This window comes from Astatotilapia calliptera, chromosome 1 (assembly GCF_964374335.1).
Source record: "Astatotilapia calliptera chromosome 1, fAstCal68.1, whole genome shotgun sequence".
NCBI lineage: Eukaryota > Metazoa > Chordata > Actinopteri > Cichliformes > Cichlidae > Astatotilapia > Astatotilapia calliptera.
Genome location: NC_137422.1, coordinates 21706846 through 21731442, shown reverse-complemented (window position 1 = coordinate 21731442; position 24597 = coordinate 21706846). Strand labels below are relative to the sequence as shown.

At 41.2% G+C, this 24597-nt stretch overlaps 1 protein-coding gene across 1 annotated transcript in view; it reads left to right on the top strand.

Annotated features, from left to right (window-relative positions):
- Positions 1-24597, top strand: part of galnt18b (UDP-N-acetyl-alpha-D-galactosamine:polypeptide N-acetylgalactosaminyltransferase 18b) — a 102091-nt gene that overhangs the window by 26135 nt on the left and 51359 nt on the right. The window contains exons 2-3 of the mRNA XM_026167872.2: positions 13793-13988; positions 18008-18174. Of these exons, the coding sequence (XP_026023657.2) occupies positions 13793-13988; positions 18008-18174 (363 nt within the window). The remainder of the gene's footprint in view (positions 1-13792; positions 13989-18007; positions 18175-24597) is intronic.

The window sequence follows — 24597 nt, the reverse complement described above, 5'->3', positions numbered from 1 at the left end:
AGCACTAACAATATATCCTGAGTAATAAGCTGTAAAAATATGATGACTATAAAGTAGGTTCTTAATATCAGCCATCTTTTTGCTATTTTCTGACTGGACCTGTGGAGGTGGTAAAAAATGTGGTAAAACAGTATATCTTACAAGACTACCAAACTACTATACTATCCCTCGAGACTGCTTGGCAAGCATGTGGCAACCATTGGTCACTAGGGAAAAATTAGTATTGTCCAACTAGTTTCTAGCAGACTGTATGGCAGTTGCTGATTTGTCACTCACTAACTGCTTGCCATGAGGTCATGAAACTGTGAAAATTGCTGTGCAAACCATTGTTTTTCTTCGAGGAAAAAGTGGTATGTAAGAGTAGAATGGAATCGAATAAAATGGAATAGCCTTTTATTGTCATTGTACATGCAAATGATGACTGTCGTAATCTACTTGCAATGAAAGCAAGCAACTTTCGGCAACAATTCACCAACTTAGACATTCACATTACTCACACTCTCATTACACATACATATAGGATCTTGGGGGTGGGCACGATACACGGAGTCCAAAGTACCATCAGGGTGTACACCCCACCCCTGGCATCGTTGCCCACCTCTCAATTTTAAATACACGTAGACATTGAGGGCTAGCAGGAGGGACCATGCGCTTACCTGCTGCTCTCTGGCAGGTAGCTCCAAGCCCTCCTGGGTTTTAAATGCACCTTAGAACACACATGCATCAACATTACAATGAGCGGGTGGAGGGAGGTTCGGAGTCTTCTCTCACCCCCGTTCTCTGCGACCTGCTGGAGCGGGGGGGCTAGGACTAGGAGGAGGAGTTGGCCGTCCGACTGCGGTCTGGAGTGTGGAGCCTTCCTGCTGCTGCGGAGTTGGGGCGGTCTGCCTCCCCCCACCGCAGGGAAAAGGGAAACACCACCTGGGTCTGGGTGCAGTTCCCCCCTCCAGGGGCGGGGGCACCTAGACCCGGTTTGTAGAGTACGCTTGGGGAGTGTGATCGTGTGTACAACGTCTCTTTATGTCTGTCTCCACGTTGGTTGAGTGTGGAGTAAGTGCATATGAGAGCATGAGGGTGGGAATGGATGTTTGTATCTGTGTGTGCCTGTATGTCTGTGTCTATATGTCAGGTTGGGTGTCAGGCGCCACCTCTCTGGGGACATCTCAGGCCCTCCAAGGTTTGGAGGCCTATCTCCCCCTACCACCACTTCCCCTGCCAGTGGCGGACCCCCTCAGACATCGGTGCGTTGGTGGTTCTTTGTGTCTGGGGATGGGCGTCCAGGTACACACCGGCTCACTCCTTGGCGGCCGCTTATCGGGGCTTGGGGCCTGGGGGTCGCTCGGGCCACTTCGGAGGTGGGGTGCCCCCGGCCTCTCGGCCTGGGGCTCGGTCACTCAGGCGCAGCTGGCTGCCGGCGGAGCTCACGGGCGCGTCACTGCAACTCCCCCTGGCTTCTGCTCCGCGGCTGCTGAGTGAGCCCTCATCTGGGACTCTCCTCAGCTCTTTCCGGGACAGTGGCGCAGCTGCCCCTCTGTTGGTCTTCCTTGGTCTCTTGTGTTCTGGGGGCCTCTGGATGTCTGGAGTTTTGATCTCCTCCACACCTGCTTCACGCCCTGGAGGACGGGGCTGTGGCCCCCCCACACCCTCTAGCAGATTATTACATGAAGGAACCTTTTAAAAAAACAAAAAACAAGCGCGTCCATGCTCACAGGTGTACACACGGGTGATCACACCCACAAACTACACCCTTTTTGGCTCCTACCTCAAAGCACACTGTGTTCTGTTGATCTTATGTGCTGCACAATAATGTTTAATATTTAGTATTTACTGTCATATTCCCATATATCATTGTGATGCTGTTTATTCTATTACTCTTGTTCTCTTCTGCTTGCTTTCTTTTTTCTTTCTCAGCAGGTGATCCAGGTGATTGATATATGCATTTTTTTTTTCTCTGCCCGTTCTGTTGGTTTTTGTCTTTTGCCCTTCTCCCCCGTCCCTCTTCTCAGCTGTTTCTCTTTCCCTCTTTCTTTCTCCCCTTCTTTCCCCCAGTCAAGTCTGTCCCGTATTCATTAAGTGAAAATAAAATAAACAATAAAAGGTGAATCAAATGGACCATTACGGCAAGGCTGGGATGGTCAGTTTGGTAAAGTAAATCCGTTGGGCATCTTTCTTTGCCTTTAGACAACAATTCGGATGGCAAAAGAGCCAAACGGGACAGGCCAAAAAAAACAAAAACAAAAAAAAAAACAATTCACCAACCATTCAGGGAAATACTAGTGCTGTTTAGTTGTTGTTGTTGTTGTTGTTTGAGGCTTAGCAACCATTTACGCAGCAACCTCCACCAGCCACTTGCTGGTTGGGGAACTGGTTCAATAACGTTTTCTAATCGCTTCACTGAAATCATTTCAATGAAATCATAAGGACATTGTGGTGTGGCTTTTTAAACTTCTGTTCTGCTCATTAATTATTAATGATGATTTAGATTTTAAAATCAAAATCATAAACTGATAAAGATGACAGAAGATTTTGCTAACAATCTCGAGCAACCACTCATACAGGCAGGGAATACACATTTTTCCCTAGCGGCCAGAGGTTGCCAGGGTGTCACCAATGGATCGCTAGGCCTATGTGACTGAGGCCCAATATATGACCTCTGCCTCTCATATCGATAACACATCTGTTGGACCTCGTCTGAATAGAGTGTCTATAAGGAAGCTCTTCCCCCTCACTAAACCATAATTACTGTCAGAAATACAAACAGGGATAGCATCCTTTGGGGAAGCTCTTGGACGACTATTTATGAATATGGTGATGATTATCTGTCCCAATTTAAGCCTACTGTCACGTATTAAATAAAGAAAGGATCGAGGATAACCAGTGATGTGATCTCTGAAGATAGTAACCATTATTATCATTACTATAAGAGCTGAAAAAACAAGATTAATTTGATCATTTTTATATATATAATAAATGATATAAGTAATTAGTTTGCTCTGACTTGAGTTGTCTTGACTGGTTTCACACCTAGCATGAGTTTGGTGTTGGCCAGTCTGCTACTTAAAGTGAACAAAAAAGGTCTCTAAAACCCTGAGAAATATACACCATGTATTCATCACAAAAGAAAGCTTTTCATCAGTTAAGTTATTTTAGGACTATATAAGGTTAATGAGAATATTCTCCATCCATCCACTCTTGTCCATTTGACAGTTTGCAGGGTCTTAGATATACTAAGTATTTCTTAAAGGACATTTTGTCATCGTATTGATTTGCATTAAATAGTTTCAACAGCCTCGCATTTCTTACCAAGTGTACTGTGTACCTTAGGGTTTGAAGGCGCAGGTAAAAAGCTCCCAGTGTCTGCAAGAGCTTTATCAGAGGTCTACATCTGTACCACTGTGAGTTAGCATTGCACAGAAGGGATTTCTATAAAATGATAATGCTTTGTGTTTGACATTCAAAACATTTTCCCTTCACAAGCATGGGGGCATGAGTAAATATAATTTGATAAAATCTTTGTGCATTGTGGGGTGGTTTCATCACTTTGAACTATCTTTAATGGGATCAAATTGAATAATTTAACACGTACTGCTTTTCCTCCCAAAAATTAGACCATGCAGGACCTGGAGGTTTGTTGTTCTCTTTCAGTGACGTCTTTGTTAACTGTTATCTGTTCCCTAACAACTTTTTTTCTTCTGTTAATGATGAGTGTGTTTTGGTTGTATGTGCATATCTTTTTTCCTCGTCTCTCCTCTGTGACTACGGGAGACGGCCGTAACTCAGTTGCCTTGCTGTGCACGCATTGAAAGCACACTTAGTGTTGCACTCCACACAGGGCTGGAGTGCTTCTGGGAAGCTTAGGGAATACTTTCCCAGTCTACACGCACTATGCACATGCCCTACTCTTTGCCTCAGGTGTTTGGCTGTGCTTTACTTGAATTAGCAGCAGTGTTTGTTGTGCTCAAGAGGAAACCACTCTCCAAACACAAGGTTAAAGTGAGTCACATGATCTGCTTAATAGAAGAGTCATGTGACACACTTTTAATTGCTTTGGTCTTCGTTTGAACCACTGCAGTAATTGTATTGTGCTATCCTATTTGTCAGATGTGATTATGTAGACGTACTAAAAAACACCAAGTTGCCAAACTCACTCTGTCTAAACAACACCAACCTGCCCTAACAGCTACTTCTGGGATTCACCGCAGAGGAAATCATCTCTGTAGGCTTAATTAATCACCACCACAAGCAGTCAGATGAATGGGCCTTCAGGCATGCTTGCCCAGATTGAAAGACTTGGAGAAGTTTTACGCAGGCCTTAGCCTAACCACAGAGTTCTCTTATCGAGAGCTGAGACACTTCCTCTGTGCTTCACAGCAGTGAAACAACTGTGGGTTGTATGTAAGTTTCACTGCCTCGGGCTTGTATCGTTTTCTGTCTTCTCTCAGCTTGGATGTTGGCTGGCTTTTTGATTTGTAAATGTTTCTCTGAGCATTTTTATAAAATACAGCTACGCCACTGTGATGTATCAAAGATAAATAACTTTGTGTACGATACTGCACCACATTTGATAAATGCAGGAGACATGCAGTCAGCTGGTAGCTTTCTGTGCAGCAAGACAAATACATTCAATCATCAGCTCGTGCTTCAGTGCAATCTATTCCTTGTTACTGCGCACAGTATTTAAAGCATTTAAAGCTCACAGTAGTTGGTACATGTGGACATCACATTTTGGGTTGTCTAGACCAAAATATTAAATTTTGCTTTAGAAAGGGCCTGATATCCACTTACGGGGACATTATACTGCCACTGTTCTATTGAAATTTTAAACAAATATCCTCATATGTGCATCTCATTTTCGTCAGGAACAAAAATCAGGTAAAAAAAAAATTCTGGAAATTCTTTATTTTTACATTCATCGGGTCCCAATCAGCCCAAATAGCAAAGAGAAATTAAAAATGCATGCCGTGGAAGAGTTCGGGTCTTACGAGGTTAAAATAGAATAAATATTAAAATGACCTACAGGTTAGATTAGTTACAGGTAATTCCATCTGGACTCAATGCCTCATTTACATTTATAATTTGCATGTTAGGATTTTTAACCTAAAAGTGAAATTTCCTCCATATTTCTCTGCAATATTTTTGCACAGAGTAATTTTCAGAACAAGATTGACTGCATAACGCAAGACTGCATTATCACATTTACATGCATTTGTTAGCAAACAGTACATTTACACACCAGGAATTACACAAAACAAGATAATTCATTTGGAATTGTATTTCTTGCCCAGTGATGAATATATGAGTGTAATGTTTGCTTTGTTCATCTCTAATTCTGCCTCTATCCTCCAAATTCTCCAATGTTTACTAGCTTGTCAGCTTTGTCTGTACTGCCTGCTGTTTATTGTTGGGCTAACACACCATGTGCTTGTGGAGTTTTAAAATTTCTTATTTGTAAAAAGAGATATTAAGCTGAAACAGAAATATTCTAAGATGCCCAGAGGCTATTTAAAGAAATTTTTAAGAGACCATTTTAAGGTCAGACTCAGGGTCGAGGTACAAAACTATGATTATGTCCTCATGATAAGCAAATATGTACAGGATAGAAACTGTGTTTTAATTTAACGGAGTATAAACTTTGTAGGTTTTTTTTCCTTTCAAAGCACAGTAGTATTATCTCCTGCCTTTTCAGAAGAAGTTTTTCGTTCTGTTCATAATGTAATCCTGTTACACCTGCTTCCCCTTCATATTGTTGTATTTAATCTGCTCATGAATATTATTGTCTGTAACCTGTCTTTTGTATGCAGTCTCAGTGAGGAGTCACCCCTCACTTCTCTTTGGGTATTTGAGAGTTCTTAGTTTATTTTGCTCACGTTTTATTGGTAAAAACAAATAATAATAGTCTTCAGTTAATAGAATACTGTAGCTGTATTAAAACAGCTTAAAATGAATAAATCTGAACTTTGAAAATGTAATTAAATGACGAAATTATTTTTGTCACTCTTCTACTAAACAGCTTTTTTTTTAATAACCATACATAAATGTTTACGTATGGTAGGATGTGAATTATCCCTGATAGCTGCAGTATTTCAGCAGGGAGCTGAAATACTGAAGGTTTATAATGGAAATTGTCTCTTTTTTATTGTTCTATAGTTTCGCTATGCTGCAGGGCACTGATGCCTTCTCTTAATGAAATTATTAACACATGATACGCCAGAACCTCTTTTCATTAGATTTCATTTCCTGCTGATGAGGCCATTTTAATTTACAATATGTTATTATTAACCATGACACAGAGGTAATTTTTTATAACGTTAATTATTTTCTGACTATTTTTTCCCGCCTCTAGAGTCCCTCTGTTTGCAATCACGTTTTCTTAATATTACTAACAGCCTCAGTTTTCAGACCTGTTGCACACTATTCACTGAAATGAAAAAAGTGTTTTAATAAGTGTATTAATAAGCATCACAGAAAGTATTTTGGGATTAGATATTGCAAGTATAATTGTAAGTGTTGTAAGTATTGCAAGTATTGAAAACTTTTATTGTGTCTCTTTTGAGATTACATCACTTCATTTTAAATTTTTTATGCGCTTTATTTGCTGTATTTTTGGTGATCGACCCTCTTATGGATAAATCACACTCACACTGTTAAACACACTCAAAAGTTTACCTCTTAAGTTCATTAATGTCTCTTGGAAGCTTTTACAAAAGGTTTAAATGATGCTACCATTGCTTTATGGAGTCTGGTCATGAAGTGAGTCTATCAACACGGACCGAAAGCTGTAATGTCGCATTCGTCAAAACTTAAATGTCTCTAAGCTCTCAGTGCAGTCACCGTGTTGAATTTTTCTGCTGTCAGCCTTTTAAACACAGTCCTTTTACAGTCTCATGTAGTGTAAGAACACAGTAGGATCATATTTTCCAAGAAGGATCACACAATACCAAGTGATTAACTATTAAAGAAAGGTAAAAAGTGTACTGGGCACAACTAACAAGGTGCCGACTCCCTCCAGCAGCAAAGGAACGTAATCCATTAAACGACACCGCCCTGAAGACTCACCACAGCCAGCTTCTCCACAGTACAGCAACATTGTTGACATTTTGGCGTCCACTGTTTAAAAAAGCTGTCCAGCTTAGACGTACGCCTGGCCCTCCTGGAAATCCTGCATAAAGATTTTCAGGCACTGTGCGAGTCGGTGGAGTTCAGCCAGCAGCAGGTGGAAACACTGGCTGCTGAAAATGCCACCCTCAAAGAGTTGGTGAATTCCTAATTGAAAGAATGACCCAACTCTCAGAAGAAAAGAAAAAAAATCAAGGAAACTGTCATCAGGTTCCAGGCCGGCAACATGAGGGACAACTTGGTGTTTTCAGGAATACCAGAGAAGGCAGAAGAAGACCCGGAAACAACAGTGAGTCATTTCTTCCACTCACCAGAAACCTGGAGGATGTAGTTAAAAACATCAGCTTCCCTCGTGTCCATTGTTTGGGAAATCGATGAGCTGATCGTTCTTGGCCAAATTTGAACACTTAAAAAAATACGAACTGGTGAAGAGCCACAGCCAGGAGCTAAGAGGAACAGACTTCAACAACCAGTTTTCCAAAGACATCCTGGAATGACACAAGGTTCTGTTAGAGATCTGAAAGAAATTCATCCAAGAAGGCTCTCGAGCTTTCATCACTGATAAACTGTGTGTCAACAGCCAGCTTTATTGCGATCATAACACCACGCTAGGTGACCTGGATCTACACAAACGTCACTTTCTGCTTTTCCCTTCTCACTTTCCTTTCCCACTAACAGACATGTCTACGTAGAACAAATATTGCTGGTTTAATCATCTTATCCTGTAATTTTTCTTTTTTGTCATTTTTTTCTTTTTTTTTGTCATTATGTGTTAGCCCTGCGACAGACCATCCATCCATCCATGGGGATGGTTCGTTGATTTAGGTTACTCAAAATGGTTCTTGGGTGGCTGCATTAACTTATTTCCCTTGTCACCATTCATATCTTTTCTCTTCTCCCTCAGCACTCAGCATTATGTATGCTTTGCCTGAATGCTGGAATTTACCACATAAACGTAAACATCACAACAACAAATAAATAAATATTTTAAAGACTTCATCACAGATTAATCCTTCTGAATTTCTGCTATATCAGAATATAAAATAAATATTTTAAAAATATATAAATAAATATTTTAAAATATTAAAAAAATATTTGTATTTTTATTGAGCCAGTAGTGGTAGCAATCTGACAAAATATAGCTATCAAACCAGTTCAAATTGAAAATACAGACCATAAGATAAGCCTGCATGCCGATGATATATTACTTTTCCTTAGGCACTCACAAACCTCTCTCAGAAAGACGATCACACTTATAGATAAGTTCTTATCCATATCATACTATTCCATCAGCAGTTTTGCCTCTGAATTGCAATTTGAAAAACACCACCACCCCAATACAGTCAGGTAATATTAGATATCTAGGTATATATGTTTCTGCCAGGCGCCTCTCAGTTGCCACCATGAAAATTATGATTTTGCCAAAAATAAACAATTTTTTCTCAGTTATCCCTAATAAATCCCTTGGTTTACTTGGTTTAAATCACTAGACTCCGTGGAAAAGTAAAAATCTCTAATTTGCCTTTCATAAGCTCCAGTATTAAGCATCAAAACTGCTTTAAAAGCCTTAACATAAAAATCTTTCTGACAGCCTGGTGGGACATCTTAAAAATAACTAAATGTTCATTTTTCCCATTTAAACTAACACACATTTGGAACAATCCAGATATCTGTCAGGAAAAGAAAATACTAAAGTTTGCATCGTGGCATGAGAAAGGGATAAAAAATCTTGAACATGTTATATGGAAAATCTTATGGGCCTTAAACACTCAAACATATGCACCCACTGCAAAGAGAACTCTGCTGAGAACTGTATGCATGATATATGGTCCTACACACCTGTCCAGAGGTTCTGGCAGAGGCAGGAAAGCTCGCCTCTTCTGGGTGGGTCCAGGTGCACGACCTGGGGCCCTGGGATTGTAGGTAGCAGACAGTAGGTGCTGCAAGCCATCCCCTCTTTTCAAGGATAATCGTTCACAGTGGACACAATGGGTGACGCTGTGGAGCCCATGGCACATCCTTGTTTTTTGTCTGTAGAAACCCTCACTGTATTTAAAATATGTGGTGGTAAGGCAGTGCTCTAACAGTGGGCAAATCTGATCAGGGCCAAAGCTGGTTCTGTCTTTTAAGGAGCTGTCTTGCTTTAGTCATTTTCTGACAGTCTCCACTGCCTCAGTTGTATATCTGCAAGTAACGAGTGAAACCACATCAAAGGACACTATGGTTTCTTCTGGATCCAGTATAACCCACATAGCAAGCAGGTCTGGCCCGGATCTGGTACCAAGCCGGCACTGCTGGCTGACTTCTGGCATGATAAGACGTATGTCATCCACATATGGGCCAGGCCTGGCATAGATGGTACTGCCTATGTGATGGCATGCCATATCTGGCTCGATTGCGGTTTGGTTTATGTGGCCCAGGCCTATAGAAAACAGGTCTGGCCCGGATCTGGCATCAAGCGTCATATAACGTGCGGAGGGCGGTGAAAGAGGCGAAGCAGCGCTACGGGAGGAAACTAGAGTCACAACTCCAACAGAGTGACTCTAGGAGCCTGTGGCGGGGACTAAGGACAATAACGGACTATAAAGCACCAACAACCGGTATGACGAACGCGGCCGTGACTTTGGCAGACGAGCTGAACACTTTCTATGCTCGCTTCGAGGCTGCAGCTAAGGTCTCCAACAATGCTAGTGTTAGCGGCGCTAACGGCTGCAGACAGGAAGATACTGCCAGCACCGGAAACGTGCTCGTCATCTCCGAGCATGAAGTAAGGAGAGCCTTCAAGAGAGTGAACACCAGGAAAGCAGCAGGACCAGACGGCATCCCAGGTCGTATCCTAAGAGACTGCGCATACCAGCTAGCTCCTGTGTTCACTGAGATATTCAACATCTCTCTATCTCAGTCGGTGATCCCCACATGCTTCAAAGAGTCCATCATTGTTCCTGTCCCGAAGAAACCCCACCCTGCTTCTCTCAATGACTATCGCCCTGTAGCCCTCACCTCAGTAGTGATGAAGTGCTTTGAACGCCTGGTCAGAGACTTCATCATTTCTTCACTACCAGACACACTGGACCCACTACAGTTCGCTTACCGTCCAAATCGTTCCACAGACGATGCCATCTCTCATCTCCTCCACACATCACTCACTCACTTGGACACTAGAAGGGGGAATTATGTTAAAATGCTCTTCATAGACTACAGCTCTGCATTTAATACCATAATTCCCTCCACACTCACCACCAAGCTGGAGCATCTGGGACTCAGCTCATCTATGTGTCAGTGGATCTCCAACTTCCTAACTGGCAGACCACAGGCAGTAAGGATGGGCAGACATGTCTCAGCCTCCACCACTCTCAGCACTGGAGCCCCCCAGGGGTGTGTTCTGAGCCCCCTGCTGTACTCTTTGTACACATATGACTGTGTGGCCACTACCAGCTCCACCACCATCATCAAGTTTGCTGACGACACCGTCGTGGTGGGCCTGATCTCTGATAACAACGAGACGGCCTACCTGAAGGAGATTAGGAATCTGGAGAACTGGTGCCAGAGGAACAACCTCCTTCTAAACGTCAGTAAGACAAAGGAGCTGATAGTGGACTTCAGCACTAAGCAGGAGAGGAACTACCAGACCCCCGTCATCAACGAGTGCCCAGTGGAGAGAGTGGACAGCTTCAAATACCTCGGAGTTCACATCACGCAGGACCTGTCATGGATTGAACCACTAACCACGGTGTCACATCAACACCGTGGTGAAAAAGGCCCGACAGCGTCTCTACCACCTCAGACGCTTGAGAGACTTCCAACTGCCCTCCAAGGTGCTCAGGAACTTTTACTCGTGCACCATAGAGAGCATCCTGGCGGGAAACATCTTAACCTGGTTCGGGAACAGCACCATGCAGGACAGACGAGCTCTACAGAGGGTTGTGCAATCAGCTGAGCGCACCATCCGCTCCGAGCTCCCTGACCTGCACTCAATCTACAGCAGGCGGTGCTGGACCAAGGCCAGGAAGATCGTGAAGGACCTCAGCCATCCCAACAACAGACTGTTCTCTCTGTTGAGGTCAGGAAAGCGATTCCGCTCCCTGAAGACCAACACAGAGAGACTGAGGAGGAGCTTCTTCCCGCAGGCGATACGGTCTCTCAATCACACCACCACACAGTACTGACCCACACATACAGTTCTTACACACACACTGGACTTTCTGGACTTTGTTTTTGCACAACACTGGTCACTATATTCTTCATTTCCGGTTAATACTTGTACAGCTGCTGTTATTGTGTATATATTTATTTATATTTAGATTTCTTCATACATTCTTATATAGTTCTATATTGTGTATTGTGTATTTTGTTGTACAGTTATTTTATTTTCAACTTTAATTTATATATTTTATCTTATTCTTCCCAGTTAAATTTACCCTTCATTCTAATTTGTGTTGTACAGTTATTTCATTTTTAACCTTAATTTATATTTTATTCCTTCCTAGTTAAATTTACCCTTTTTAATTTTTCATATTTATTTCCTATCTTATTCATAGCCTTTCCTTTTTTGTTTTCTTTAGGTCACGAGCAGTTGTCCAAGCATTTCACTACATATCGTACTGTGTATGACTGTGTACGTGACAAATAAAATTTGAATTTGAATTTGAAGCTGGCACTTCTGACTGACCGGTGTCATGGCAGAGTGTATGTCAACCAGATGTGGGCCAGGTCTGGCAATGATGGCACTATTTATGTTCCTGTTTTCCTATTTTAGTTAGAAGACCCAAATGCCATGTTGCAATACTATACTGCTATGGTAGCCAACATTTCAAATGCAGGTTTGACAGGTTTGTGAGTGTACACTTTATCCAAAACCTAGTGATGGTTTACTCATCTTTGCCAGTGGGTGGCTGTAGCTCAAGAGGTAGAGCAGGTCACCTACTGATCAGAAGGTTAGTGGTTCAATCCTTGGCTCCTCCAGTCTGCATGTCAAGAGTGTGAATGTAGTTAGGAAGCACTGAGTTTGGAGAAATTGTGTAAATGTGGCATGTCGTATAAAGTACTTTGGGTAATCCGGGACACTAGAAAAGCGCTATATAATAATCAGATCATTCACTGTCTGAATAGAGCTTCGTCATGTTACGTTTGCACTGTTTTGCATGTTCTGACACATGTTGTTATTACATGGCTTGATAAGGCACACATTAGGCTGACATCTGGGGCCAACTTACACATGGCCCACATACCGCAAAGAATGACGGGCCTTTGGTGGCCCAGATCAGGTTTGCCAGAGGTAGTTCACACATGGGCCAGCAGCAGACACACTGATGGTCCTGTGCTGGCCCATGTATGGGCCAGATCCGGGCCATACAATTTTGCTATGTGGGAAGTTTCTGGACCTTGTTGGTGAAGTCAGTGGAGTTTTTGATGTGATGGGGTGCGTTCCCCAGAAGGGGAGCTAGGATGTTGGCGAGGTTCTTGGAAATGTTGTAGGCAGCTGAATTTATACTGCTAACTGTTTATACTGTCTGAGTGGGACTCCATCTTGGCGGATCTTCGGAGGTCCCACCCACACACCTAACACCCACTCACATCTTGCGTAATTTGATCTCAATAAGTCACATGATGGCAAGGTCTCACAGTAGTTTCGCCCGAAACCTTCTGCTGATAATGACCCACACAATTTTTTAACCCATATGATGATGCACATGATAAATAGTGGGTCAGTGAACCTCTTAAGGGACAACTCCCACTAAGGCTTAAATACCTGGGACTTTCCACCATTTGGTCTTAGAACTGAGAGGTGAAACGTCTTCAAGAAACTTAAAGAAGTCCAGTCAATTTTCTTTGCAAGCTCTTTAGATTACTGTGACCTGGATGACTTAGAGCCTACACATACATTGTTGCTTTATGTACCTGTGCATTTTCGAATGTTTGCATTCCAGGTGTTGTATGTTTTTTGTTTTTTTTACAGGTGCAGCAGCTGGCAATACATTGTGCATTTCTAGTTGATCTTCATCCTTTCATTATGTCTTCCCCAACCCCTCCTCTTTTTTTTTGCCTGTCCTGCCTTAAACATTGTCATACTGTATACCACATATAATGTAATAACTGAAATAACAGAAATAGAAATAAAGAAATAAACAGATAAACCATGAACAAGAGGAGCCTATAGAGAATTTATAGAGCTGGTCTTGGAAAAGCAAAATGTGTTTGGCACAGCAGTGCATATAATTCTGATTGATAAAACTGCCAGACAGGACAGGATTTAAAAGGAAAGGGAGAAAAAACTATGAAAGAAAGGTTGTGTCTGTTGCTGTAGGCAAATTGGTTTCACTTTGTCCTGTCTGTGTAGGTCAAACAGCAAAGTCAGCTACAGCGCAGCTCAGCAACTGCTGGGACAAACTGAATCTTTTTCTCGTGTTCAAGGACATGACAGAGCTTCTCATCAGCAGCATGAACTCTAGCATTTCTGTTGAAGGACACTCAGCCAGTCTTTTTAAATAACAGTTCACCCCCATCTGCAAACATACATTACAACACAAGGAAAACAACATTAATCATAGGGATTATATTAGCTTATCGTTTTTTCACTGTTCCTTAAATATCCAGTTATGCAAACCTCACAGGTAGGTTGACAAGTTGGAGTGGAGTAGACAAATATTTATGTTATTTGTCTTTCTATCCCTCATAGAGACTCCAGGGAAGGACGACGATGGTCAGCCGGATACATCATTCTCTGACTCGTCACTGTTTGCTCACTGGGGTCAAGAGCTCAGTCCAGACAACCGGCGAGTGGCTCTGAAGCAGTTCCAGTACTATGGATATAATGCCTACCTCAGTGATCGTCTCTCTTTAGACAGGCCAATAGCAGACCTCAGGCCTGATGGGTAAGACTGGTACAAGACTGGTTTCCTTCCCACTGTTGCCAAAGTGCTTGCTCATAGGGAGTCATATGATTGTTGGGTTTTTCTCTGTATCTATGACTTGTGTTGTGATTTGGCGCTATATAAATAAAATTGAATTGAATTGAATTGAATTACAAAAATGTTCAAACACTGCAATGAGATGCATTGAATTAGATGTAGCATGCAATAACATATTTTAAAAAATATGTATGCATGTATGTATGATACACATTTTACATGTATCAACGATGAAGGCAACTTATCACATTAATGAGTATGGGTGCAAACTAATGGGGCACACAATGTAGATCCTGGGGGCTTCTTTATTTATACAAAGGGAAACACAAAATCCAGGTGACAGGTTCTTGAGACAGGTACATTTATCCTAAAATGTAACACAATGAGTTTTTCTCACTAATTCTTTGCAACTTTTCACATGTAACAATTATGATACGTGTGATACATACACAGTTATGATGTCTATTTACCGGTCACTTTAGTAGGTACACCTTGCTAATACTGGGTTGGACCATCTTTTGCCATAAGAACTGGCTTAATTCTTTATGGCATTCCAGCACATTCCACACATTACAGTGAACTCGCTTTCATGTTCAAGAAACTAATTTGAATTCACTTTGAACACGGTTGGCCTTCCTGCTGTGAGCAGCCATCAGAAAACTGTACTGTGGTCACACTGCAGTCATAAAGAGATAGATGTGGTCAGCAACAATACTCAGGCTGTGGAGTTTAAATCATTCTCAGTTAATGCTAAGGGGCCCTAAGTGTGCCAAGAAAATATCTTCCACATTATTACACCACCAAAATCAGCCTGAAGGCAGAATGGATCTATGCCTTCATGTTTTTATGCCAAATTCTGACTCTATTGTGCAAATGTCATACCAGTCAGCCTTTTTCTGTTGTCCAGTTGTAGTGAGCTTGGGTATATTGTAGCCTCACTTTCCTGTTTTTAGCTGACAAGAGTGGCTCTCTTTCTGGTCTCTGCTGCTGTAGAACATCTGCTTCAAGGTTAGACATGTGCATTCAGAGATGCTCTTCTGCATATCTTGGTTTTAAATTAATGTTTTTTTGAGTTATTGTTGTGTTCTCTTTTTTAGCTACTGATACAGGGTTTAATTAAGCTATTTGCAAAAAAATAGACTCCAATGAGTCATCATAGCAGAACAGAATCCTAGCAGTGATAGAAATTCAGACAGGACTAGGCTTGGTGGCATCGAAGGTCAGGGTAAGAGACAGAAACGGGGAGGAGTCTGAACAGTAGAATGACAAAAGAGCAGTAAGAAAGCAGAATAGAGGCTGATTGGCAGTGATGTGGATGATTTGGTTAATTAACCAAACAAAAGATATGTTTACATGTGTGCATTATGTCTATAAATTTGTACATGCATTTATTTTAATATATTGGCCCTTGAAATGTAATAGCTTAGAGTTATTTGTGAGAGATTACTGCTCATATGTAAAACTTCCGGCACATTCAAAACAGTTCCCACATACAGGAATCCCTTTTGTGGGATAAATTTTAGCTTTCTTATTAAAACTGAATGAAAACAAGAAGTACGGGCAATGTCATCTTAAAATTTATTTAAAAACTACAAAAAAATACTTCCTAATTAAAGAAACACAAACACAAAACATAAGTGCTCACAACTTGCATATTGACCGGTTATCTGGTAATTGTAGTGCAGCTTAATGAAGAGATTAATAAAACACTAGAATTTCACTCATTAAAACTGGAGCGCAGATGTATTGGACAGGTTGTACCACAGAGTAGATACAACACCACAAACACAGAGGTCAAATTCACCCATCAGTCAAAGCGGTCAGAATAACCACACCCCTATCTTGAAGCCTTAATATTAATACTACTTAATCGCTTAATATTAATATAACTTTTGATATTAAGTGAACTAAAATGTTCCCTTTCATACTTTCATAGTTGTTATGAAAGTATGAAGGGAAAAATTAAAGGCCCATTTTCTTCAGGCAGTTATTTTTACTTTGAAGTTGGGGGTTTTGATATTGGAGTTTTTGGGGATTGATTCATATTTGGAAGCTTTGAAGGAGCTTAAATTAGCACTTTGTCTTTAGCTTCCTTTATAAGCCCTGGAGGTTGCAGCTTGGCAGTGAAAAGTAAATGGAGTCATCCTGTGGGGACCATGAACATCTGTTCTAAATTTATGGGCCACAGCAATTGACCAAACAAAAAAATAAAAATCCTGAACTGGCAAATATTGTTCTTAAAATTTTTATTTTCTATTTTCTATTTGGAAAACTGCATTTCTGTAATTCACCCACTAAACTATAAAACATCACAAAACTATGCAATGTTAAAAAATCTATAACAGAATCAAATCTTTGTTATTTGTGTTAAAAAAAAACATTAAACATTTTTAAAATCTAATACTGATGATAAACAGATGATTAACTAAGAATTACCTGATGGTTTTTGTCTCTAATCTCACTGTAAACATCCATGTACTGGCTAAAGAAATCTACACTGGCATTGTGTTCTGATTTTTAGCTCTAATGAAAAATCACTTTGAAGTGACAAAGAATTTACAAGGTCACATGGAAAAACACTGCCTCAGTAATTGAAACCCAATGAAGAGTTTACTTTTGCCTAAAGCATGCAACACCACTCACTACCTACTAATGAGTGAATTATGTTATAGATGCAAGAAAAATGCAGTTTTAACTGGGGTTGTCAAAGGGCAATTCTTACTCTACAAATATCTGTTACAAATCGCCCATTTAAAGGTGCTGGGGCAGCTGTAATACATATTTATCCCAACAGTCAAAGGTAAAGACTACTATTCTGGAGAAAACCCCAACAATCAAGAAATTCCCCTGTGAGCAAGCACTTAAATGGACACAACACAAGAATCATTCACATCACCAAACGTGATTGTGCACCTTCTTAGCGATGACAATTTAATGAAGGCCACTCCACAGTCCAAAAAATGTGATCACACAAGTTATTCCAAACAAAAATCAGGGAAAAAATTACATCACATCATCACGTTTGGGACCAGACATATGTAGATGGCTCCATGGTGGAGAATAAATGGCGATATAGTGCAAAGGTTTACACAGCTTAAAGAACTTTTGGACATTTTCTTCTCTGAACTCAATTCAGAACATTCATTCTTACTGACACTGGCTCTGCACACTCATTGAGACAGTTCCAGGGGAGACATTAATCACGCATGTTTTGTGTCTCTGTTTCACATTTCCCAAACATTATGCCTGAGCCATGGCTTTCTGCAGATACAAAAAGAAAGGAGAGCACGATGAGCATGGACAGTTGTTGAATTTTTCTGAGTGGTGTAGAAGCAAATAAAATAACACAGTCCTAACCCAATTCTCTTCTTTTTAATTAAATTAAATGTTCATTTCTAGAGGATATTATGGGGAGGTTTTAACTAATTTTGCTACTGTTGTTATTGAGGTAGTTGTCTGTGAACACAGGAGCCATAGAACCACACAGATAAACACCTGGGTCATTTAAAAATACCTCTGTTCAGACTGAAAGCTATGTTTCCCGGACTTTTATTGGCATTTTGTGCAGCTTCCTCTTTCTGCAAATCTTGGAAACAGACATTTAGTTTCCTTTCAGGAGAAGAAGCTGGACTCATTATTCACAATGCAAATGTCAACATGTGGTGACAGAAAACAGTGTTTTGAAAGAGAAAGAGAGGAGCGGGAGATTGATGACAGACCTTACCACTTTTCTTTTCCCTCTGCCTTGCAGAGCACCAGCAGTGCACTAGCACCTGTATTTGTTAGATTAACCATAAACCAGTGACAACATTTATGCGTTGATAATCGGATATAAGGTTCTGATAGTCTGCCAAGAAGACACTTTGGCAAGAAACCTGACAATATCTCACTCTCAAGCGGGATAGTGTCAAACGTGTCTGTTAATCATTTAGACAAGCTGAAGGTCTAAACGTTGCCTCTTATTTGTTATTTGTCCTCCACAGGTGCAGAAACATTACTTATCCCTTGAACCTCCCTCAAGTGAGCATTGTGTTCATTTTTGTGAATGAAGCCTTGTCTGTCATTCTGCGGTCTATTCACTCTGCCGTCAACAGGACACCTTCCCACCTGCTCAAAGAGATAATCCTGGTGGACGACAACAGCAATAATAGTAAGTACCCACATTTTATGTAACAGAAATTGACTGTTTGTCTAGCTGTAGCTCAGCAGCCGCAAACAGGCAATAGATGCCTTTCCAGCTAGATTGAAGTAATAGGCATGGATTTGCAATTAGGGTGACACTTTGTCTACTATGCATTTCTAAGAGTTTTATGTGGTTTGATCACAAGCGCAAAAGTGAGTAAGCAGTGTGTTGATCTACCTTTCCCTAAGCTTCCATCTGATAATTGTCTTGTCACATCCAATTACTCCCAAGGTAATGGAGAACACCATCAGATAAAGATATTGTTTTGTTGGGTTACAGGTTGTGTAAAAACCGTGTGGAAGCCCATCCTGGATGCTATCAGAATAATCCTTCAGCATCTCTCTCTCCTTCTCTGCCTTTGTTGGTTTTGGGGGAGAGCTGAGCAATTCCAGCCAAAGTTGTTCAAAATTACCTTCAACAAAATATATACACTCAACAAAAATATAAACGCAACACCTTTGTTACTGCTCCCATTCCCCATGGGTTGGACGTAGAGACCTAAAATTCATTCCAGATACACAATATAACCATCCCTCCCAAACAGTGGTCACAAATCAGTCCAAATGTGTGGTAGTGGGCACATCTGCTATATTGAGATAATCCATCCCACCTCACAGGTGTGCCACATCAGGATGCTGATCTGACATCATGAGTAGTGCACAGGTGTACCTCAGACTGCCCACAACAAAAGGCCACCCTGGAATGTGCAGTTTTTTGCGCTATTGGGGGTCTGGGGACCCAGAACCGGTCAGTATCTGGTGTGACCACCATTTGCCTCATGCAGTGCAACACATCGTCGCGTGGAGTCTATCAGATTGTCAATTGTGGCCTGTGGAATGTTGGTCCACTCCACTTCAATGGCTGTGCGAGGTTGTTGGATATTCGTGGGAACTGGTACACGCTGTCGTATACGCCGGTCAAGCACATCCTGAACATGCTCAATGGGTGACATGTCCGGTGAGTATGCTGGCCATGCAAGAACTGGGACATTCTCAGCTGCCATCTGCCCTGAACAATGTGAACCATGATTCATCCGTGAAGCGCACACCTCTCCAACGTGCCAGACGCCATCGAATGTGAGCATTTGCCCACACAAGTCTGTTACGGCGACGAGCTGGAGTCAGGTCAAGACCCCGATGAGGACGACGAGCATGCAGTTGAGCGTCCCTGAGACGGTTTCTGACAGTTTGTGCAGAAATTGTTTGGTTGTGCAAACCAATTGTTCCAGCAGCTGTCTGGGTGGCTGGTCTCAGACGATCTTGGAGGTGAACCTGCTGGATGTGGAGGTCCTGGGCTGGTGTGGTTACACGAGGTCTGCGGTTGTGAGGCCGGTTGGATGTGCTGCCATATTCTCTGAAACGCCTGTGGAGGCGGCTTATGGTTGAGAAATGAACATTCAATGCACGGGCGACAGATCTGGTTGACATTCCTGCTGTCAGCATGCCAATTGCACGCTCCCTCATTGCTTGTGGCATCTGTGGCATTTTGCTGTGAGACAAAACTGCACATTCCAGGGTGGCCTTTTGTTGTGGGCAGTCTGAGGTACACCTGTGCACTACTCATGATGTCAGATCAGCATCCTGATGTGGCACACCTGAGGTGGGATGGATTATCTCAATATAGCAGATGTGCCCACTACCACACATTTGGACTGATTTGTGACCACTGTTTGGGAGGGATGGTTATATTGTGTATCTGGAATGAATTTTAGGTCTCTACGTCCATCCCATGGGGAATGGGAGCAGTAACAAAGGTGTTGCGTTTATATTTTTGTTGAGTGTATATATAGTTTAAATATCGGTGTTTGCTTGCAGTCAGTATCTGTATTGCTGCTCCTCTGAGGGCCTTCAAACTCCTTTAATGTTAATTAGGAGCTGTGTACACTGGGTTTAACTGATGGATGAATAACACTAATTAGCTGCAAAGCCAGGAAATTTGCCCCAAGGCAGATAACAATCCAGCAAGGTGATGAAGTGTTTGTACATATCTTGTCTGCATTTGCAAACCTAATTCTTACATCTGCATGCATTGGATGTTGAGTAAACACTGTCAGGTCAAAAAGACATTTAATATATGCGTGTAACTACTGAGCTCTGTTCCTTCTGCTCTGCTATCACTGACATGACTGATGTGTGAGATCACTGACAGGTGACTTTAGTCTGCTTTGCAGAGCACAAGATATAGACTTGAAGTCACCTGTGAAAGTGGACCTGATAATTTACAGCAGAAGACTTTAACTACATCACAAAGGCAGAAAGCAGGCTATAAAAAGGTAATGATACTGTGCCAAGGTCATTTATAGGCTTTTCACTTTTAAATAGGCTCTGCACCTTGTAACAGGAACTGAGACAACCATTACGGGCCAATCAACAGGGGAAATTCTGGCACTGGGAGGAATATGTTTACCAGAGTCAATAATGCACAACATGGAGCATTGCCTGTAGCCTGCTGGAGCAAAACATAGATCACTGTGGTATGTCTTGATAACTTACCTCAACTCGACTGAATAAGAATTATCTCTCTCCTTCTGGCTGTTACTGGCCATAAAGTTGGATTTATCCAAATGTATCATATAAAAAAAATGTAAAACCCAGAAGTCTCGTCCCAAATTACAACTAATATTCATTCATATTTCATCAGGTAATTGAGAGCTGGAGAGCAGTTGCCTTCAGCGCCTTCAGAGACCCAAGTCATGCGTTGACATTTTGCTGATGGCATTTCGCCCTGTTTGCTTGAGCACTCCGTCACACTGCGTATGATAGGCCTGGTGTTATCATTATCACCATGACTGTGAATCTTATCTGTGCTAAATGTCGTTAGCCTGTTGACCTGTGATGCTGCTGATAGTGCTGAAAGGGTCATCATCCAGAGCTTACCTCTGAGGCACCCACGGCCTTGCATTAGTCATCGGCCGCTGTCACAGCTCACCTCCGAGACATTAGCATGCAGGAGAACGTGTAGCCATCAAGGTAGAGAAGGGCAAATTGACCTAGCTGATTCCTCCTTAATTGGATAATGTCCCAAGCTGTGGGCCGCGAAAGACTTGTCCGTGTAAAAGTAGGGTTTTGCAAGGGTATCGCTTATTAGACAGGCTCAGAGGACTTGTGATCCATTCTTTACCCTAAAATGTAATATGTTAGGGTGTAGAGTTCTATGATGAGACACTAACCTGAAAGAAAACGGACAGCAGAAAGAAAAAATCATGCTTATAGTAATGTAAAATTGTTGAAGAAGACTGTCTCTGCATCATCCATCTAGACATTCAAAGGCTAGCCTGCTGATTAGCCTCTGTAGGCAACATGCAATCTTTTGCCAAGGTTTCCTGTTCACTCATTTAAGTAAGGAGATAGAGATAATAAAAAGCTTACATTTCATTAGAAGATAGTTTTAAGATTACATTTTAGCAAATATAATGTTCTGCCACACAGACTATTTATGCAAACTTTTCTCAAAAGGGATTAAAAAACGTGAAAATAATTTAAGCATGCTTAAGCATTCAGAAATTTCCTCCCTTGCCTTCATGTAAAAATAGTCATAGGCAGAGATTACTATGGCTTTTAACAGTTGTCAAAAACTGCCTGAATTTTCTGATATATGATAGAGTCTAATATGCTTGTTGGCTAATTAATCCTTTAGTCACAAAAGTTAAATGTAAAGTTCTCAGAAACTAGTGAACTAACCATAATAGTCTCCGCTCCTTTAAAAACAGAAATAGATTCAGTTTGCTAAAGAACTTTCTGGCATGTTTTATGGCAATTTGTTACTGACCAGTAACCACTGACTTAGTGTGGAATGGTTCAGCCCCTCATGTGTGCAAAAAGGTTCCAGCATCTGTTGGAAACCACTGAGATATCCATCAAGCAGTTACTACAGGTCCAGCCAGTGAAAGCTGGAGGCTACGCAAAAGTTATGATATGATCAGAAACAAAAGATTGTATTAGTATTCAAATTGTTGTTAATATGTACTGCCAAGAATGTGTCCAGATATTTTCCTGTTCTTTGACAATGCTTACTGAAACGTCCGTACCAGAAAAGTCTTCATCAACGTCTAGAGAATGATAAACAGGCAGTGCCAATTTGTGATAGAACTGTTAGCAATGTACTCTATGTTCACCATGTTTTGTTTTTTTAGCTTTTTTATTTATTTATTTATTTTTAAACAAACTGCCTTTGGACTTTTTGGCTTGATTGTGGAGGAAGAGCAGTTCTCAGTTGGATATTTTAAACACTGATTTTCACTACCACTGAGTTGTGCAGTGAGAAATTGCCAAGTGATGCTGTGCAAACTACTCATCAACTGCGAGACCTGTATCCATGACGATTTGCCATCTGCTGTGCAAGCAGTAACTCCTGCTTGCTGATAAATGGTGTTTAGTTTGAACATGCATGAAAGAAACATAATATTCAAGGCATAGTCAGATTGGCTCAGTTCATAGAAACATTTATGTAAGTTATGATGAAAGATAGATGAGGAAGGAAACAATGACTAAAATCCCATTCATCAAATATCCTTTGCCTGGTTGTGCACGCAATGATATATATGACACAGTCACAGCTAATTCCCTGTGCAGCTAGGAGAAAATCTGAACAAGAGGATTTTAAGCCCTGTAGCCATATGGAAAGCTTTCAAGGTTTGTTCAGGAAAAATTGTTCATTCAGGAAATCCTTTTCTATAACTGTGTTACATCTGACTGAGAATAGGCTTGAGGTGAGCTAAATGGCAGGTTCTTCTAGTTTGCCACTCACCATTAGATTTGCTATTCATCCTCTGAATGAGAAAAACCTTGACTTTTCTTTGATACTTGTAAATTATGTACTGGAATTAGTGCACGGCTGCACAGTGATGTTATAGCCTGTTTTGCTTGTTGTTCGAGTCCAACTCTATCCCAAAGCCCATTGCTTTCCAGCAGAGCTTCAGCCGGATATTGGTCCTGAAAGATTGATGAGCGTTGGCTATCAGCTATTCCTGGTGTAATGAAGTGTGTTTTATTAGGATTTGTTATGAGGAATAAGAGCATCATTCTTATTTTCAGTGCACACACACATTAGTATGTTTTAATTATTGATGGATTAAAACTTATAGATCTGTTGCAGCTGCTTTATTGGCTTTAGCCAAAGTAAATGGAATTATATAGCTAATCTCTCTACTAAATGCCTTTAAACTTGAATTAGTACAAAAATTACTCTGCTTTGAGTTTGAGAAATCTCATTAGGGGCAAATTCACATTTCAGTTGTTAGCTGATTGCAGTTAATAAGGAGGTATAGAAACCAACTGTTACTGACTCCTCTTCCTACTGTAATACTCAACATACAGGACATGTAAAATACCACAGTTTCATGTGGCATGTAGTGCATGTTCATTACTATGAGAATTAATGTGCTTTTGAATTATTTATTACCTGGCAGGAAATGGCAGCCGTCCACTGGAATAAATTAAACACACTCTGACTCTTTTCTGTTGAAGCACTCCTGTTTCCACATGTGGTCTGCTTGTAGTCCAGTTTTGGTTGCATGCAGATAAACAGTGTGAATGGAGAGCAAAAGATAGATGGCATTTCCTAAATGCAATCTCGAAACCAACAGATTGCTTTACAAGAGCTTCTTAAAATGTATCTTTATTCGTAAACAATGATTAGTGTGAGAAACAACTGTACCCATCATCCAAAAGTTGGATGTTGCCTCCAAAGCATAAGTCAACAAACTAGCGATTTATTCCAGAATACGTAAATCTTTTTGTTTTTTACTTTTGTTGCTCGATGACATTTTGTGTCTGGAAAGTGTGAGTGTGCACAAACTGAAATAAGTGGCATCTCCTGCGCTCACATTTATAGGTGGGATATCTTATCTATATTATCACTCTTCATAGAGTTTGTTGACATTATATAATTCAGACTCAAGGGTGAAGGCAGGATAGCGGACATTTTATAGAACAGCTTCACGTACCTGTGTATCCCACAGGCCAACTGGAACTATGATCAAGATGCAAGAAGGTCAACCGTAGCCAAATACATCCAGAAAGTAAGACAGGTGCTCAGAAGCCAGCTGAATGGTAGGAATAGGATCTGAGCCATCAATAAATAAGCCCTATGAGTCATCAGATACTCACCTGGAATACTAAGCTGGCCACAGGAGACATAGATGCCACTGATGTCAAGACGCAAAAACTCCTCACAATTCATTGAGGTTTTAACCCAGAGTCCAGCACTCTGAGGCTCTACGAGCACCAGAAAGAGAGAGGGTGAAGATTTATTAGCGTCATAACCTAAATCCTTGAAAAAACACAGAGCATCTATGAATACATCTGGAAGATAGTCCCCTGAGATGAGTGCCTCAGGCACTCAGACAGTCAATGATGAGGAACAGAAGGAGGAACTGTGCCATCAGATAGA